This window comes from Phallusia mammillata, chromosome 4, assembly GCF_965637545.1.
Source record: "Phallusia mammillata chromosome 4, kaPhaMamm4.hap1.1, whole genome shotgun sequence".
NCBI classification, from domain to species: Eukaryota; Metazoa; Chordata; class Ascidiacea; order Phlebobranchia; family Ascidiidae; genus Phallusia; species Phallusia mammillata.
This window is the reverse complement of record NC_137255.1, coordinates 17,226,226-17,244,073: the sequence shown is the minus strand read 5'-3', so window position 1 is coordinate 17,244,073 and position 17,848 is coordinate 17,226,226. Positions and strand designations below refer to the sequence as shown.

The 17,848-nt window shown below is 37.1% G+C and overlaps 2 protein-coding genes and 2 long non-coding RNA genes across 4 annotated transcripts; 1 reads left to right on the top strand and 3 right to left on the bottom strand.

Moving 5' to 3' along the window:
* The first annotated feature begins 292 nt into the window (after positions 1-292).
* Positions 293-1,932, top strand: LOC145222847 (uncharacterized). Its single transcript, XR_013859388.1, has 2 exons — positions 293-884; positions 1,108-1,932. It is a non-coding gene; the product is annotated as an uncharacterized LOC145222847 (long non-coding RNA).
* LOC145222848 (uncharacterized) lies at positions 1,792-3,950 on the bottom strand. Its single transcript, XR_013859389.1, has 2 exons — positions 3,290-3,950; positions 1,792-3,066 (listed from the first exon to the last, which is right to left on the bottom strand). It is a non-coding gene; the product is annotated as an uncharacterized LOC145222848 (long non-coding RNA).
* Positions 3,951-4,325: 375 nt separating this feature from the next.
* LOC145222843 (NHL repeat-containing protein 2-like) lies at positions 4,326-9,449 on the bottom strand. Its single transcript, XM_080089063.1, has 12 exons — positions 9,299-9,449; positions 9,026-9,225; positions 8,769-8,906; positions 8,341-8,533; positions 7,840-8,048; positions 7,570-7,686; positions 7,376-7,484; positions 7,127-7,209; positions 6,825-6,971; positions 6,303-6,425; positions 5,129-5,350; positions 4,326-4,920 (listed from the first exon to the last, which is right to left on the bottom strand). Exons 1-12 carry the CDS (start codon positions 9,432-9,434, stop codon positions 4,393-4,395), a joined length of 2,205 nt encoding a protein of 734 aa, XP_079945189.1. The 5' UTR covers positions 9,435-9,449; the 3' UTR covers positions 4,326-4,392.
* Positions 9,450-9,500: 51 nt separating this feature from the next.
* LOC145222845 (glyceraldehyde-3-phosphate dehydrogenase-like) lies at positions 9,501-10,810 on the bottom strand. Its single transcript, XM_080089066.1, has one exon. The coding sequence runs from the start codon at positions 10,711-10,713 to the stop codon at positions 9,706-9,708; it is 1,008 nt and encodes a 335-aa protein (XP_079945192.1). The 5' UTR covers positions 10,714-10,810; the 3' UTR covers positions 9,501-9,705.
* Between the last annotated feature and the right edge of the window lie 7,038 nt (positions 10,811-17,848).

Here is a 17,848-nt window from a genome sequence, read left to right as displayed (position 1 = left end):
GGTTCGCTTCGTTTTGTTTTTAGGGGTTCCAGTTCGATTTTTAAAAATGGATATTTTCGGGTTCGGGTTTTGGCAAATTATCCGGTCCAAACCGGTTTGCGGTTTTTAAACCGGTTCAAATTTCCATTCGTTTCAATTTAATTCTAAACATCATCTACCTGACTTTATCAAACTCCTTAAGAATTTTTCCCGTGTAGGCTACTGTTAATTTTTGACACGCCCTATAAGTGTTATTTTTCGTATTCTTCAGTGCGCTGTTTCAAAAAAATCACAAAATATAAAACAGACTGTAGCGGCCTCTCTCACTACCGTTATATCGTGTGCCTTCATACTACTGCGAACCGGACAGATTGCCTTCTTTCTCTGACTCTCGTCTTATGCGGCGTATTCGCTCATTGTGTTATTCCACCCGATCCGTCTGGAAGTCCTTGATTAAAATCGGCTGTGTTACGCAGAATAATGCGTTTCTTATCGGGCGGGATTAGAATCTTTAGAATCTGTGTTATAACACAGCCCGATTGCGGACGGTTTTATCGGTAATGGCAGTGGAGCATTAAATTTGTTTTTTATTGGCAAATATTATTTTTGCTGTGATAATAATCGCAGGTAAATTGGGTTTTATATCAAAATGGCAGTTAATTGTAAAACAGCAAGACAAAAACAAATGCATTCTAAGCTGTGAAATGAATACGTTAAACACTAAAATGAGCCAAGAATCAAGATTGAAGTACCTGATTGGCATCACGGTTCTGGCAATGAAGCAATGCAAAGAGACCTTTCAGTGAGAAGAATTTCAAGTTCTTACCTTTGTATGAAGCAAAGTGAGGACCAGCACACTGTCATATGAGGGCTTGTAGATTGGATTTGAATTGAAATGATTCACAGTAAGTGGCTGCCTTGTTACTGCCTTTCTAAACCCAACTCTTTCTGTATTTCTGGCTGATGTTATTTTGAATTTTAGCACAGTTAAAACCCCCAATATTGAATATTAACTCTGTTTTGTAACACTTAGACTGCTTATTGGTGACTAAACTTAAGCCTCTTTTGTTTAACCCATAATTGTCAAGTCAAATGAGCATACACTTTATCTTTATTTTTTTATTGCAGTTCACCATCCGTAAAAAATGCTTAAAGCTTGAAAAAATCAACAGAAGCATTCCATATCAAAAAAATTGAAGAAAGTCTTTCATTGCGGAAGAATTTTGTCGACAAAAACAGCTCTCTCTTAAAGTGTCAGCAAAATCATTGATGTATACGACCTGTTACTTGCCTCACTGGAGAAAATTGTATGTCAAGATATGCACCACATACTTTAGTTTCACATGAATCAAATCGGAATATGTGTTATTTCTTTTCCACTGTTCTACCTGCCTGCAAGTTTATTTATTAGTTCTTATACCCAAATTAAGAATTTGTATTCAAAAAATTTGTAGGCGTTGATATTATTTTACCTCCATGGTGATTATGGTCTCATGTAAATTCTGAGAAAGTTTTGCACTCTGATGGAGAATCAGACAGTGAAGTGATTCATCAGACATAAATTGAGAACCTCTAGTTTTGACCAGTAGTCTGCACGATAGCATGTTGTAACAATTGGGTGGTTCAACCTCATTTTTCACATGATATCCGGTTTAATTTTCTTGATATTTGAGCAAATCATTACATTTTCAGCTGTACAATATTGTTTCACCTTTTTGTTTTATTTTAGTATGTTTACTTAAAGATCCTTGTTTAGTATGTACTACTACTATGTACTTGTAAATGCAGGTTTTTAACTGACCAATCAACCAATTGCTGTGAATGTAATTATTTATTCTCTTCCCATTTATTTCTGCTTTCATATAACTATGGGACTCAACTTGAAAATGTTGAAGTGTGGAAATTGGGTTCATAAGGTGCTTTTTCCATCAATAAAGTGTTGTCCTCACTGTGCATTTGGTGTTTCATCATTTTCATTAGTACAGGCTTTAACGTGTTTGAGACCACTAACGACTTGAGGTATATGGAAACGGTTTTTACACGCCAACTCTAAACAACATTCAGTAAACGCTTGCAAAATATCGTTAAAATCTTATCATAACCTCGTAAATGAGAGGCGTACATCGTAAGCGAATACATGACATAACCGCTTTAAAAATGATTTTTGCGCTGTCGAATTATGTAGCCTATAAAAGCTCCAGATGACAAACGGTTTAAGGTAAACACAAACGGTTTTCACAGGTCAACTCTAAAATACATCCAGTAAAGGCATACAAAATGTCGTTTGAATCTGATCATAACCTCGTAAATGAGAGGCGTGCATCATAAGCGAACGCAGGGCATGACCGCTTCAAAAATGATTTTTGGGCAGTTGACCAATCTAGCCTATACAAGCTCCAGATTTTAAACGGTTAAAGATAAACACAAACGGTTTTCACAGGTCAACTCTAAAATACATCCAGTAAAGGCATACAAAATATCGTTTAAATCTGATCATAACCTCGTAAATGAGAGGCGTGCATCATAAGCGAATGCAGGCCGTGACCGCTTTAAATATGATTTTTGCGCAGTCAACCAATGGTATACAAGCTCCAGATGTTAAACGGTTTAAGATAAACACAAACGGTTTTCACAGGTCAACTCTAAAATACATCCAGTAAAGGCATACAAAATGTCGTTTGAATCTGATCATAACCTCAGAGTGCAAAACATTCTCAGAATTTACATGAAAATAATCACCATGGAGGTAAAATAATATCAACGTCTACAAATGTTTGAATACAAATTCTTAATTTGGGTATAAGAACTAATAAATAAACTTGTAGGTATAGAACAGTGGAAAAGAAATAACACATATTCCGATTTGATTCATGTAAAACTAAAGTATGTGGTGCATATCTTGACATACAATTTTCTCCAGTGAGGCAAGTAACAGGTCGTATACATCAATGATTTTGCTGACACTTTAAGAGAGAGCTGTTTTTGTCGACAAAATTCTTCCGCAATGAAAGACTTTCTTCAATTTTTTTGATATGGAATGCTTCTGTTGATTTTTTCAAGCTTTAAGCATTTTTTACGGATGGTGAACTGCAATAAAAAAATAAAGATAAAGTGTATGCTCATTTGACTTGACAATTATGAGTTAAACAAAAGAGGCTTGAGTTTAGTCACCAATAAGCAGTCTAAGTGTTATAAAACAGAGTTAATATTCAATATTGGGGGTTTTAACTGTGCTAAAATTCAAAATAACATCAGCCAGAAATACAGAAAGAGTTGAGTTTAGAAAGGCAGTAACAAGGCAGCCACTTACTGTGAATCATTTCAATCCAAATCCAATCTACAAGCCCTCATATGACAGTGTGCTGGTCCTCACTTTGCTTCATACAAAGGTAAGAACTTGAAATTCTTCTCACTGAAAGGTCTCTTTGCATTGCTTCATTGCCAGAACCTTAATGCCAATCAGGTACTTCAATCTTGATTCTTGGCTCATTTTAGTGTTTAACATATTCATTTCACAGCTTAGAATCAATTTGCTTTTGTCTTGCTGTTTTGCAATTAACTGCCATTTTGATATAAAACCCAATTTACCTGCGATTATTATCACAGCAAAAATAATATTTGCCAATAAAAAACAAATTTAATGCTTCACTGCCATTACCGATAAAACCGTCCGCAATCGGGCTGTGTTATAACACAGGTTCTAAAGATTCTAATCCCGCCCGATAAGAAACGCATTATTCTGCGTAACACAGCCGATTTTAATCGGGGACTTCCAGACGGATCGGGTGGTTATTCTATTACGATGTACCTCGAATAAACACCTCGCTACATTTGGTGACCCCGAGCGTGCAAAAACGTTATTTTTGCATTATGACACAAGGCACAAACTCAGAGAATGCTGTAGCAGTAAAGTTACCTACGTTTTGGACAGCTCAGCCACGAGTTTGGTTTCAGCAAGCGGAGGCACAGTTCGCTTAATATGGGGTTCAACTTCGGTTCGGGTTTTTCGGAAATCATAATTAGCGGTTCGGGTTTAATGAAATTAACCGCTCAAACCGGTTCGCGGGTTCGGGTTCAGTTCCGGTTCGACTCCCTGGTTTTAACATAATATTGCGTTTATTGCTTCATCAAATTTCTAACATTTTTTAAGGAAACACAATTAAATAACGAACCACCGTAGTAACGATGTGATAGAGCTGTATTCCTTCTAGGACAATTTGGAAATGCAAGATAATAGCCAAATCCAAACGCCCTGTCCTACCTGCTGCTACACTGTCAAAATACACCATTAGTAAAACGAGTACAATAGAACACAGACGCACACAGTAAGTAAGGAACAAACAGTTAACTTGAAACGATTTATTGGCAACGCAGCGTGGAAACTATATGCAGCAGAAAAGTGTAGAAAGGCAGTCACTTTAATATTTGAGCAACATTTAACTGCAAAACAACGTCCGTATTTGTAGATTCTACTTCAGGAAAAATGATTAAGGGAACATTGCACACTACGCCTTTCAATGAACAAACTTTTGCGTCTTCAAGACAGTAATACAAATTTGCCTCTACAGTAAGAACAACAGCCAGCTTTTCCTGTTGCTTGAGGAAAGTATTGTTTTGTGTCGTTATTAACGTACTCAACATTTGAGGCACTGAAAGGAGAGTTTTGAAATCGGCGTCTATTGCTGTAAACGTTCCTTGCGTGACCAACACAGGGTCGCGATCCTGAATTCGTACTGAGACTTGCCAGGATGAAGGAGCTTCCTCAGTCAAGTGCATTCCTTTCACTTTAAATTCAATGCGTATATCCTGGTGGGAAGCAACGTCGCAGCATAAAAACTCTTTTACGAAGGCGCGTTTCTTATTTACTATTGGACTATACTGAATAACATCGCTGTCTGATTTGACGCCATCAGTTTCAGTAACATCAAAAGAAAGCACAACCTGCAAAACAACAATGTATATATTAAAACCACAATTAAAATTCAAAAATTAGCTCCACACGAAAGAATATCAATGTGCCGTTAGATGGTGCTGTTGTTCCTCAAACGACAAAAATGTACACGTTTGGGTTATATTAGGTTTGAACTTTTTGTAGCCGACCTAACCCAATGTGTCCACATCATGCTTTTCTATATATAAGTTCACTAACCTCGTTAACGGTTCCTTCATTGAGGTCAACAACAAGAATACGGTGGTTATTGGTGTCAGCAACGTAAAGTCGAGAACATGTCTTATCAACAGCTGTGCCACCTGGCTCGTTTAGTTCGACTGCCGGAAAACCGTTGGGGTACAAATCTTCTTCGACCTGTTTGTTTGGAGTAGGTCCGAGTATTGTTGTGCACATTTTCTTAGCTGGATCCACTACTTTAATCTGAAGAACAATTTAAATTCCAAACACGTTACTTCCCTAAAAACAAATTTCACTGAACGATGCGTCCAGATAAATTCGTTCTTGCGCGGGCCCAATGTTTTTTGCCTTAAACAGGACTTGTTCACATATCGATAATTTTACCATACAGATTTTGTGTTCAACCAAAAAGCCGGATAATAAAGGCTAATTATAAAATGACCTGCACCTGTCTTTTTACAATCAGCCGACTATGAAATCATCTGAATATGATGCAGTCCTTTCGTAAATGTCTACATACCTCTTGTGCGCAAAGTTTTTGCAAAAAATACGTTTGCAGTTTCGTATATAACACAACACATCGCGCTAAAATGCATTAGAAACGTTACTATATTCTCTTTTTCGGTCAAGCGCAACAGACATATTCGTTTAAACCAGTGGTTTCCAACGAGGGCCCATGGCCAGGGGGGCGGGTGTAGATTCACCAGAAACACCCCCTAAAAACCATTTTCTTTTTAACATTATTTCCTAATTTAATCGACTATTTCACATATTATTTGTCTATATTAAGGTTTTCCACGATTCTTGTTTAATCTATTCGACTGTTTAAAGCAGTGGTTCTCAAACTTTTTTATCGTCGGGGCCAAATGGTATTTTTTTAAGTGTGTAGAGAGCCGCAAAAAAAAACGAAACCTTGAGAAAATCACTAAAGATTATTACTTTTAAAGCTAAAATAGCAATGTTTGGTGGTTTTCTGAGGTCTGGTGCGAGCCGCAAAATAAGTAGTTGGGAGCCGCATGCGGCCCCGAAAACTGAGTTTGAGAACCACTGGTTTCAAGTCAAAATTAGTACCGAATTCCAACATGAGATTGTCATTTAAATTTTTTAAGGGACATGTACAGGTCCTACTGGGTTTCTTGAAGGAGGCACGAGGCCCAAAACTAACTTTTAGGGGGCCACGATTCGCCGGGTTTACCTTATGATTGTAGGAATCTGCCACATATAGTCGGGACCTCTTATGATCCCATGCGACCCCGAGAGGATGTTGTAATTTTGCATCACGTGCTTTGCCATCTACGTCACCGTAAGCAAATAAATTCTGCGATACAAAAAGGACGCATTTGTATGACACATTTGTTTTACAAACTGGTTACAATTCCTAAAAAACAGATTTTTACGGAAAACACTAAACACGAAAAGTTGTCAAATTTTGTTTACTTTTCCGTACACGTAAGTTACATGAAGATGGGTACGTGACCAGCGCACGTTATCAGTGGCCCAGATGAGTGTTTACTCACATGCAAAGTAACCAGTACCACATGGTTTGTGTCAACGAGGTGAGGCTTTCCGCAGCGATAGTCAGCGATAATTGCCATAACGTTTTAACCATACGTAACTATACTGAAAAGGTAACTACGGTACTTTTACAACAAAATAAAATAATGCAAAATTGCTTGCATAAAATAGGATGTTTGGTTGTCAATTTAATAGTTCATACCATGGGATCAAAATGTCCACCAACAACAGCTTCAACGGCACCATTTGACAAATTAACTTTTCGTATGGTGCTGCTTTCACTGTCAGCTACATACATCTTATGGTTGGCAGAATCTACTGCAAGTCCTGAAGGCTGTGCAAATCCAGCCTAAAATCCAAAATAAATTTTCTTGTATATAAAACAAAAAATAGGTAATGTCTTTGACCAGCTATAATATTGCCCGCCATGTTGATTTTTTTGCAATGAAATGATAGGTCTATTATTTTAAATTAAAGTTTGTCTTGCAACAGAGAAAAGTTCACCTTATGTGGATAGCTGTTATTCCGATTTTCTTCCTGCCCACTTCCTGCAAATCGAAGGCAGGTCATCATCTCATGCTCAGTGCCTGTAAAAAGGGATCAAACATGAAAGTATATTATGCATGGTGAATATAATATTGCTGCAATGACATAACTTCCTGTTTGGCTTGTAGACTATCAGGAACTCTCTTTCATAAACTATATCAGTTTCATAAAATTCATTATCCATAGTAGCTTGCTTAATTCAGTTACCTTTTTGCCAATCAGCATTTTTAAGGAAAAATGCCCATATCTGGTGAACCCCTGGCATTGCTATGTACAAAATATTTTCTTGGTCTGGAAATTTGGGACTTCCGCCAACCTGCAGAAATTAAGTTAGTGTAGCTATGCAACACATCTCTAATGTAGTTAAGAACTTTTAGCCACAACATGAAAACATGCCAAACCTGCAAAGCCCATGGTGAACTGATGCCTTGTTCAGTACCAAGTTTCCCACCTTCCAAATCATTACTTTGTTTTCCAACTCCAACAACAGTCACCACCCGTTTTACAGTTAAATCAATCTAAATACAAACAGCTTGGCATTTTAGGCATGTAGATTTAGCAATTTAAATGTTCTAAAACATATTACACATTAATTTACCAAAAAATGCAAATAAAAACAAAATAATGCATTGTGCCACACTACATAAAGCCAGGATATCCTTTATCAAAACCTTTCGAATTAGATGATTTTCACAGTCAGCAACAAATAAAGAGTTGGCAGTGTTCCAAGCAAGGCCATGTGGGGCATTAAATTGAGCTGTTTTAAAATTCCCATCTATTTGACCCGGGTTTCCAGTTCCAACAACATACTGCACTGTACCGTTGTTTAAACAAATAATGACCCTGTGGTTGCCAGTGTCCGCAATTGCCAAGTAGTTTTCTAAATGCATAAATTAGCACATTTTAAATTATTTCCTGGGTATTTTTGAAATTTTATCAAATATACTGGAAGTAAATTTATTTAGAAATGTTGCAGGAAATGTTGTGTTTCAACTATATTAAAATGGCACATTACAATGCAGTGGTGTCATTTTACACATTTGGTATTTTTGTGATGGCAATCATCTCTATTACTTAATGCACCCAAACTCAATAAATCCAACAGTTGAAATACTTGTATCAAGTGTTCACATTGTCTACAGTCTCTTTTGTAAAAAAAAATGCTGTTTTACCTTTGCTAATGGCAACTTTAGAAGGAAATTGCAGCTTAACTAGTTGTTCACTTGCCATTCCCAAATCAACATCAGTAGATGACACAAAAGGTATTAAATGATGGCTTAATGAATTTGAGTAGAACTTCATTGCTTCATCAATGAACAGTTTAACAACATTTGCATAAGATTCACCTGGCAGTGAAAGGAGCACCTATTGCACAATGTGGTCACCCTCTTTGCCAAAACAGTATTGTAATAAAAAATGTGCATGCTTAGTAGCAACAGCAAAATCAGGAAACGCCTTGTGGCCTAACTGCAGGTACTGCAATGTAGGGCCTTTTTGCTTGTTATGAAAAATTAATCATTACAATGTATTGTTAATTTTATCTCAACATAATGGTAAAATTAGTTAATCACAAACCGAAATTGAAAACTCCGTACAGTACCTCCTTTCTGGGATTGAGCACAATCAATGTTGGCCAGCACGAAACATTCAATAAATTCCACATTTCTATTTTTGAATCATTTAAAACCGGATGTAATATGTTATACCGTTGTAATGCATGTTTGATGTTGTTTGTATCCTGCACAACAAAACTTAGTGCCTTAATTCCAACACGGCAATATACTGAAACATGCAATTTATAATAGTAAGCTAACCAATATTTTTTGTGATGGTGTTCATAGTTTTTACATAAAATACCTTTTCATTGGGAAACTTGGCCGAATGTACACCAACCACTACAAAACCATCTTTAACTGAGTATTCTGATTCTAGCTTGTGTAAGAATGGGAACATGTGAATACAGTTTATGCAGCAGTAGGTGAAAAAGTCGAGCAAAACCACTTTTCCATCAAGGTCAATACTGCTAAATTCTTCAGATGCATTGATCCATTGACATTCTGTCAGTACAGTGCAGTGCATTTTATTTACCACAGAAAAGATTTGTACTAAAACAAAAAAATTTTCTCCTACCAGTGGGGATATCAGGAAATTTGTATGCAAAATCCTGGTCCTTCAAGTATTGAATAATTAAATTGCTTTTTAGGTGTGGTTCAGAGTCTTGAATTTGTTTTGCTAAGTGCAGTGAATTATGTTCCAGTTTCTCCATGCCTTTTCACTACAAATTAACCTCACAAACCATAATACTACAACAGCAACAACAACCTACAAAGAATGCACATAATTAGTTATGTATTGTGTCTTCCATTACAGAATGAACTTTTTGTATTTTGAAGTCAAAACAAACAACACACTACAGCAAAACAGAACAAAATATTTTAAACGAGAACAATCACATTTTGTGTAGATATATCATATGTTTGTATAAGTATTGTCCAGATTAGTATGTCAGTGGATTTCTTGTTGCAGTTTCCAACTACTTATGCTTTGGATGCCATATAGCAGAGAAGATCCACAACTCTGTTGCTGTAACCGAATTCATTGTCGTACCATGTAACAAGCTTGACAAAGTTATCATTCAAGGCAATACCAGCTCCAGCATCAAAGATACTGCTTCTTGCATCACCGTTGAAGTCAGTGGACACAACCTTATCTTCTGTGTAACCCAAAATGCCCTTCATTTCACCTTCGGATGCAGCTTTGATGACTTTCTTGACCTGATCATATGTAGCACCCTTCTCAAGACGTACCGTTAAGTCAACAACGGAAACATTTGGAGTGGGAACACGGAAAGCCATACCAGTAAGTTTGCCATTCAGCTCTGGAATGACTTTTCCCACAGCCTTGGCAGCACCAGTGGATGCTGGAATGATGTTTTGTGCTGCACCACGGCCATCCCTCCAAGACTTTCCACTTGGTCCATCAACTGTTTTCTGGGTTGCTGTGTAAGAGTGAACAGTTGTCATCAGTCCCTCAACAATACCAAAGTTGTCATGGATGGTCTTTGCCAATGGAGCAAGGCAGTTGGTGGTACAGGAAGCGTTGCTAACAATGTTCATTGATTTACTGCAATACTTTTCTTGATTCACTCCCATGACAAACATAGGTGCATCTGCTGATGGGGCAGAAATAACAACCTTTTGTGCCCCACCAGTGAGATGAGCACCAGCTTTTTCCATTGTAGTAAACACACCAGTGGATTCAACAACATAGGTGGCCCCTGATTTACCCCATGGAATATCAGCAGGATTGCGCTCAGCAAACACATTAATAGGCTTTCCGTTGATGTAAAGCTTTTCATCTTTTTCGCAAACATCTCCCTTGAAAGGACCATGGGTTGAATCATATTTGAACATGTATACCATGTAAGATAATTCAATGAAAGGATCATTGATCGCAACAATTTCCACATTTGGGTTGGCAGCAGCAGCCCTGGTAACCAAACGTCCAATGCGACCAAATCCGTTGATTCCAACTTTAATCACCATGTTTGCAGATATGTTTGATTTCTTTAACTTTAGACACAAAAAATATCTGCAAATAAAAAAAAATGTTTTCAAAGTATTGTATATGCAGTATGCACTCCTAAAATCTAACATATAATGCACACAAATTAAAGATTTTCCAAAAACTAACAGGTTTGGCAATAGTTCTAGACTAAACGTCAACAATAATTTGCAAATGCGACAAAAATAGGCGCGTAAAGTTCGGACTAAACCATATTACTCAATCAACTCCTTGAGGAGAATGAGATTAACGTTTTACTGTCTTTCCTAATGTTACAAATACTGCGGCAGATTCACCCTTATATATACATGGATCTGCTATTTACACTTTACAGTTCTAGTAGCGCTAATCCAGATGTGAGTGCGAAAGTCGTTGCAAACTTTGGCACCTAAATGACCCATTGCACAACTCCAACAAACAATTCAACGTGTTGCTGATCACGCAGCTGCGCAAGGACAGCAAAAGGACGTTTAAAGGTTGGGTGACACACAAGAAAAAATAACATGCACATATTGGCGGGAAATTTTTTCGACCATGTCTTCAACACGTTCTTTAAAATGTAATCATTCCAGAAATGCAGTTAACGATTTTACTTTTTTAAATATTTAAATAATTTAAATATTTAGTAATGTAACCTTTATTTACCGGCGATGCGTAACCGCAGTGTACGTGACGGCGGCATGACACCGGTTGGGCAGCCTTGAGACGAGACAGAAAAAATATCATCTTTCGGCGTGGCAGGAAAATTTGGACTGTGAGTGGGCAAAAGTTGGGGGCGTTGGTCGAATCCACCCACTTTTCAACATAAAGTCAAGTCATCATATACCACCGCTAAAGAAACGCATAATCACTAAATGTTAATGACAACACAAAAACGCCTTCGGCATATCCATAAAATTTTTCGATTTTAAGGAGGATGAACAGCCCTGGCGTTAATTGTGATGTGGAATTTTTTGTTAACGTCACGTGTATCGGCTAAGCACAATAAAACTTACATGCGGCTTCTTTATAGAGCAGATGAAAAAACCGCAAAGTTTCTCGGCTGGGACAAGATCTTTTGAGTAAACAGTTGTTGTCTAGTTAGCGTTCAAAATGAACTCCATGCTAACATCGACCAGGAGTTTCCAAATAGAACCAAACTTTGCAAGCACAAATTGGTCACTTTGAAAACCTAACCAGAAAAGCAGAAAAAATTCTTTCACAAATTACATTTTAGAACATTTTAATTATTATGTTTTGGTTTGTTTGATTCGTTGACATGAGAGTTTTTTGTGCGGCAGTGCAAACCATTGATTGTTAAATGACTGACCAATGGTCCGTAGACTCCGTAGGCTACAAGCCAAATTGTGTCACGGTATTTGTGCGTGAGGAAGGGACATGTGTGCCCACTAGCGTATTTAGGGGGGGGGACAAGGTGCCATGCGCCCCCCCCCCCTCAAGAAATTTTGACCGGCTGTTTTAGTATTAAATCTTGTAATTTCAGACAAAACTGTGAATAGCAATGTGCGCTATTTTGTTTAATGTGCGTAACGCATTGATGCTCGTCACACATCTCAATAAACAATGAATGCCAATCATGGCCACTTGGCGTCCAACTGCGCGTATGACGTTACAATGGATTTTATAATAACTTTGTTACGTCACACTCATACAAGTGAAGATAATTCACAATATGATTAAGAGGCAACCACTGTTAGAAACAACTGTGCCGAGTGTTAAAAAGTGTTACATGAACACGATCGAATCGTGACTATAACGTTCGTTACTTACAGCAAGAGTAAGGGCTTCACAGGGCCTTAGGCTAACCAGCATTTAGTTGATATTGCGAGTTTAATAGGCACAACAGGTGCTAATAGAGAGGTCTACACAGTCTACCACAAGGTGGCGCACTTGTCACCGCAAGGTGGCGCAATCTATTTTATGCTGTGTTGCCCCCCCCCCCCCCCCCCCCTAAAACCAATCCTAGATACGCCACTGTGTGTGCCCATGTGTATAATGTAGCTCTTTGTAGTAACACAATAAAAAATGAGACTTTTAGGCTTTGACCAGTTTTTTGACCGATATAGGATCAATTCAACAAAAGGTTGTCGGGTTTGTAAGTTTTAAAAAAGGACTCGTGGAAATCAATTATACTATAAGTCGTCGAAAATACGACGTTATGTGTCCTTCAGCAGAGGAATTAAACTCGTACATCTAGCCCAGGGGTCTAAAATACGCGGCCCTCCAAGGGTTTTTGTGCGGCCCGCGAAGTAACTTTTAGAAGTACTGTGTTTTACTGGGGAGGAATTAGCCCGTCTTAGACCAGTGAATTTACATAATAGAATCATTCTCTATTATAGTGCTATATACCAGGGGTCCGCAAATAGTGGGTCGCGACCCAAATTTGGGTCGCGAGACCTTCCGGGCTGCGGTCGCGAAATATTTTAAATTTCTCATGAATATAAGTATCGCATCTACAGTATTAATCAACTTGGACTTTTTTCAACCTTTTGATTATTATTGCATTGTTACATAAGACTACGTAACTGCGTTTTGACATGCGTTTTCTGCACTATCTTATATTTAAAGCAAATACAGATCAAGACTAGAAGTAGAGGACGATCTTCGGCTTGTCGTCTCTCAAATTAAACCTCGAATTGATTTGCTTTCGATCGTTTACCTACTGTTTTATGTGAAAATAGCAACTGACAATAGTATTTTTTACAAACCTACATGCTAACAAAATGCTTGGGTCGCGAGAATTTAGAGCAATTTTTTTGGGTCGCGCCAAAAAGTATTTGCGGACCCCTGCTATATACAACGTTTTAATTGGATGATCGAACAGTCTATCTATTCTATATAGTCAGTAATTGCCATTGTTGCGTCATTGTCCATTGTTTCCACACAAAGCAAACACTGTAAGTCTGTTTTTTATTTATTACTATATTATTTTTTAATGTGGCTATTGACATAAATGACCAATTTACTTTTTAATCGTGCAATATTTTTGTTCGATATCGATAGTGCGGCCCTCGACTTACTTTAAAGTTTGTTTTGGGCCCCCAAAGCAATTTGAGTTTGGGACCCCTGATCTAGCCTGTGGGCCACTGTCGCCAGCTCAATATTTCGGTGGGGTTAAGTCGTGTTTTTGAATCAAGACATAAAGCACCCTGTGCAACTTTTCTGGCGGCGTGCTCGTGGTGGACTCAAAAGACGCTGTTTTACAAAAAATTCGTGACCCAATACGAAAACATGAAGTGTCCTTCACATTGGATCGAAAAATTTTATGCCATGTTTTTGATTTATTCAGATTTAAAAATCAGCTGCAGAGCCACCTCTTTTTTATTGCAAACATTTTTTTAATGTACACATTTTAAGTTTACGGTATCTTGGGTCAAAATTAGAACCACAGCTACGTAATTAAATGTGAACCTGTGTTGTGTACGTTAAAGAATTTATTCTTGCGAAAACATGTTTGGAAAAAGTGCGGCAAATTTACTGAACTGTTTGTTTATTTGTTTTGTAATGTTTAGCATGTTTATAGCATAAAATCGACCTTCTTTGTGCTTTGCTTTTATATCTGCCGGTTTATCTGATTTGTTTGTCTTACATTAACTGATTCAGTAGTCAGAACATTTGTTATAGATTGCAGCCGAGCAACACTAATGGCTTGTGATTCTTTGCCTGCTTTGTGAATTGTTTCTACGTGTTTATATTAATACTAAATAAACTACTAACCGAATACAAACATTACATGATGTAAAGTCCTTACTTTTTACTGTGCGAGTGCACATTCAAATTCAAACACTGAAAACATTGGTTATAGGAAGTAAACTTTTTCAAAGCACTCAAGGGTAATGTTAAAAATACATTTAAAACTGAAAGATACATTTTTAGAAACTAAAATTGGAGTACAAAGTTTGTGAGTAAAAATGCAATGAAGTATCAGGGGTTGGTAACCCCTGGCATGCGTTCCAAGGTTGGTACTCATGTTGGTGTTTTATGGCATGCCAAACGATCAGTCTGCAGAACATGGAAGTTCCCGACGAGACATCGCTCGTGCAGGACCGATATGTCCCATGTGCGTGCATGCAAAACCCGTAAGTTTGTGTGCAAGGCCTATTTCAGCAGGTGAAAAGCAAGTGATATAGGTCAAGACAGGACAATTGAATGCAACCCAAAAAAATTGGCGTGCAAAAGTTTTTTGTTTTTTTTAATCATGCGTGCAGCTGCCATACTCTGCAGACTGGCCAAACGATTTTACTGTTTATATTGAAGTTATTTGAGCTGTAATTATAATTTGAACCGATACACTGCTTGTTTCATTTGTTTGTCAATCAATAGTCTTAAAATCCCTGCACAAAAATTGACTGCTTCATGTTTACTGTTAATTTTTTGCCAGCAATATAAAAAAAAACAGTCTGAGTTTGGATTACTTATGATTCAACAGTACAAATCTGATGTTCTTATATTCTAAATCTTTATGAATTTTTTTTGCCCTCCAAACTTCATGACAACATTAAGGAGTTTCAAAAAAAGTGTCAGAGCAGTAATAAATCATTGGAATCGTAGTCTAGTGTTTCTAAGTCTATACCTCTGCCTACTGGGGTTATTCAGGTAGACACAAATCTGTTGCTTAGTAAACAACATTTAATCATAGTTTGTTTGTATTTTAATTTTACAATCACCATAGTAACATATCAATTCAACAGTCTAACACAAAAACGCATTTTTGCAGTAGGTAGGGTTATACAAATCACTGTGCAATTTAAGGCTTTCTAGATTGACACTGTGAATCACTGAGTCATATCAAAATGATTTCACCTTCAAAAATGGATAAAGGAAGGTTAGCTGACAATGTATATATTTTTCAGATAAAATAATGTGTGTTGCATGTTGTATTAATATTCTTTTATTATTTGTACAATAGAAAAAAGAAGCTTACCAGGACCACATCTTTTTTAAGTCCACTTACTAATTTGGGACATATGGTAAGTACCTCAACATATATTTTTGCATTATAAAAAACGAAATTAACAGACAGCACAATGTATTACAGGCCACCCAACAAAGGAAAAGAAAAAAGGCATTGTTACATGATGACACCATGAGCGTTTGCAGCCTTACTGAGTTCAGGGTATTTAAATTGCAGTTTTATTGTTATCTCTGAAAATAAGTGTGGCGCACTTGAGGCCCAAATATATTTTTAAATGTGCCCAAAATATATTGCACAATCATATCTTGTTTTCGGTCATAACAAAATTTAGGTACATGACTTGATTGACTTTAACCTTTATATTATCGTATTATTTTTCACAGCAGTCTAACCCATTATCATTAAAATGCACACTAAGTTTCTCTAACCAAGTTTTGTGATTTTTACTTTCACAGTGTGCCATAAAATGACAGGTTGTTAGTGTGCTGCAAGCTTTAAAAATTAAAGAACCACTGCTCTTTAGCATGAGACTATTTGTTTTTTGAACAAAATTACTAATTTGGTGTTTCCTGCTTCTTCTTTTGCAAAACAAAAATCACATTCAACAAAACATAAAAACAAACAAAAAGCAAAAACAATGTTAGGAAAATAAGTAAAATTGAAGAACATATATCAATTGGGCCTGCTGCTCATTGTAATTGTGATGCAAGAAGAATGTTTACCTGTACATCAAAATCGCAAAAAACTTCAATGCGTTCTGGAATCCTCGTGGTGGCGCTATTAAGTCAGACTAGATCTGATCATCGAACTCGCAAAACTCAATAATTGCTTAAAAAACATGATTTCGGTTTTGAAACTTGCAGTAAAAATATTTTCCTCGTTTAAGTCCATCATCAATGTTATTGTCTTGACAAATATTCTTGGTTGAAAAAATTATATCATTTTCGGAAGTATCTCGGACGTTTCCACATCATAATACACAGTGTAATGGATTGTAAAAGACTCGGTAGGTAGTTTTGCAAATTTCTAATTTCCAGAGGTTTGCGCGAGGATTCGTGACGTCAGAGGGGGTTGGCCAATCAGAAAGGCTCTCTTTTACCGGCGTCGGATGAAACTTTTTTTCTCAACAGTTCACCATCAAGTTGTGCCAGAAGGGGTTGCAAAACACACTGTTGTTGAGTTACAATTCCCCTGAGCCATTGAGTTTTGATTCAACTTTACACACTGAACACTGGAACAGACAGTGATCGTTTTATGAAAGTTAGATGCTTTTGTCACAAGAAATTATGCATGCAAGGACATAAATTGTGCAGTTTTAGTTTACATGTTTTTTTCTATTAGTGTGTTGAAATTTTCGACTTAAAACGGTTTCGGGTTTCGTAGCTATTTAAAGTTTATGTTACATTCGATTGTATTCATGCTAAAGATCTTTTAAAAGTCATAGAGTTTCGGTTGAAGAGTTGTTTTCCTCTATTTATAGAAATCGGTTGAACAACAGGTTCAATATAAGTTGATTCTTCAGTTCATTTGTATTGACATTTTTGGATCAGTGCAAGAAGTTTGTGCAAAAATTGAGCACTGGTTTCTGCATTGAGACCAAAATTAGGTAACCAAAAGGTAGTTGCTATGGACGTGTCACGCGAGTTCATTAAGCAGACATAATTTATTGCAGGTCGTAGTGGATCTAATCTGTCATTACTGGCTAATAAGGCAGGTGTTTCAACACTTTTTGTCGGCTTGGTCACCCATTTGGTGTCATGATTTGCTTTTGTCCTAATTTTACGTTTTGAAAGGTTGGAAGTTTTTGATGTGCATTGTCTTATGCAGCAGAAGATGGAAAGTTCAACCAAAAGGATTGTTGTGTACTGAAAATTAAGATGCGTAATAAATTAGACCCTGCATAAACAATCACCATGTTGTTTTTAAGGCTCAGTCAGCTTTAACAACGCGTGGAGTCCTTAAGTTTGTTTCTGTTGTGTTTATTGCTACGCTTTTAGCCGTTGTTGCTAAACTGTGTAAGGCAAACATAGTGCGTTGTTTTCTATAAAAGGTCTTAACGTCCTAATTAGTTGCGAGCTGAGTTGTGAATTTCACGTTGCTTTGACTTTTGCAAACATTCAATCGCATTCCTTAATCAAAGCAAGCCCTGCGGTAATGCATTGAATTCAGCGCAACAAAAGGGGAGCCTGAACCGACAAGCA

Coding starts and splice junctions, on each gene's coding strand:
- LOC145222843 (XM_080089063.1), bottom strand. CDS start 9,434: ATGGAGAAACTGGAACATAATTCACTGCACTTAGCAAAACAAATTCAA. Junction 6,972..7,126: donor ATAACAGCTATCCACATAAG/GTGAACTTTTCT, acceptor TTTGGATTTTAG/GCTGGATTTGCACAGCCTTC. Junction 5,351..6,302: donor CAGATTCCTACAATCATAAG/GTAAACCCGGCG, acceptor ATTGTTCTTCAG/ATTAAAGTAGTGGATCCAGC.
- LOC145222845 (XM_080089066.1), bottom strand. CDS start 10,713: ATGGTGATTAAAGTTGGAATCAACGGATTTGGTCGCATTGGACGTTTG.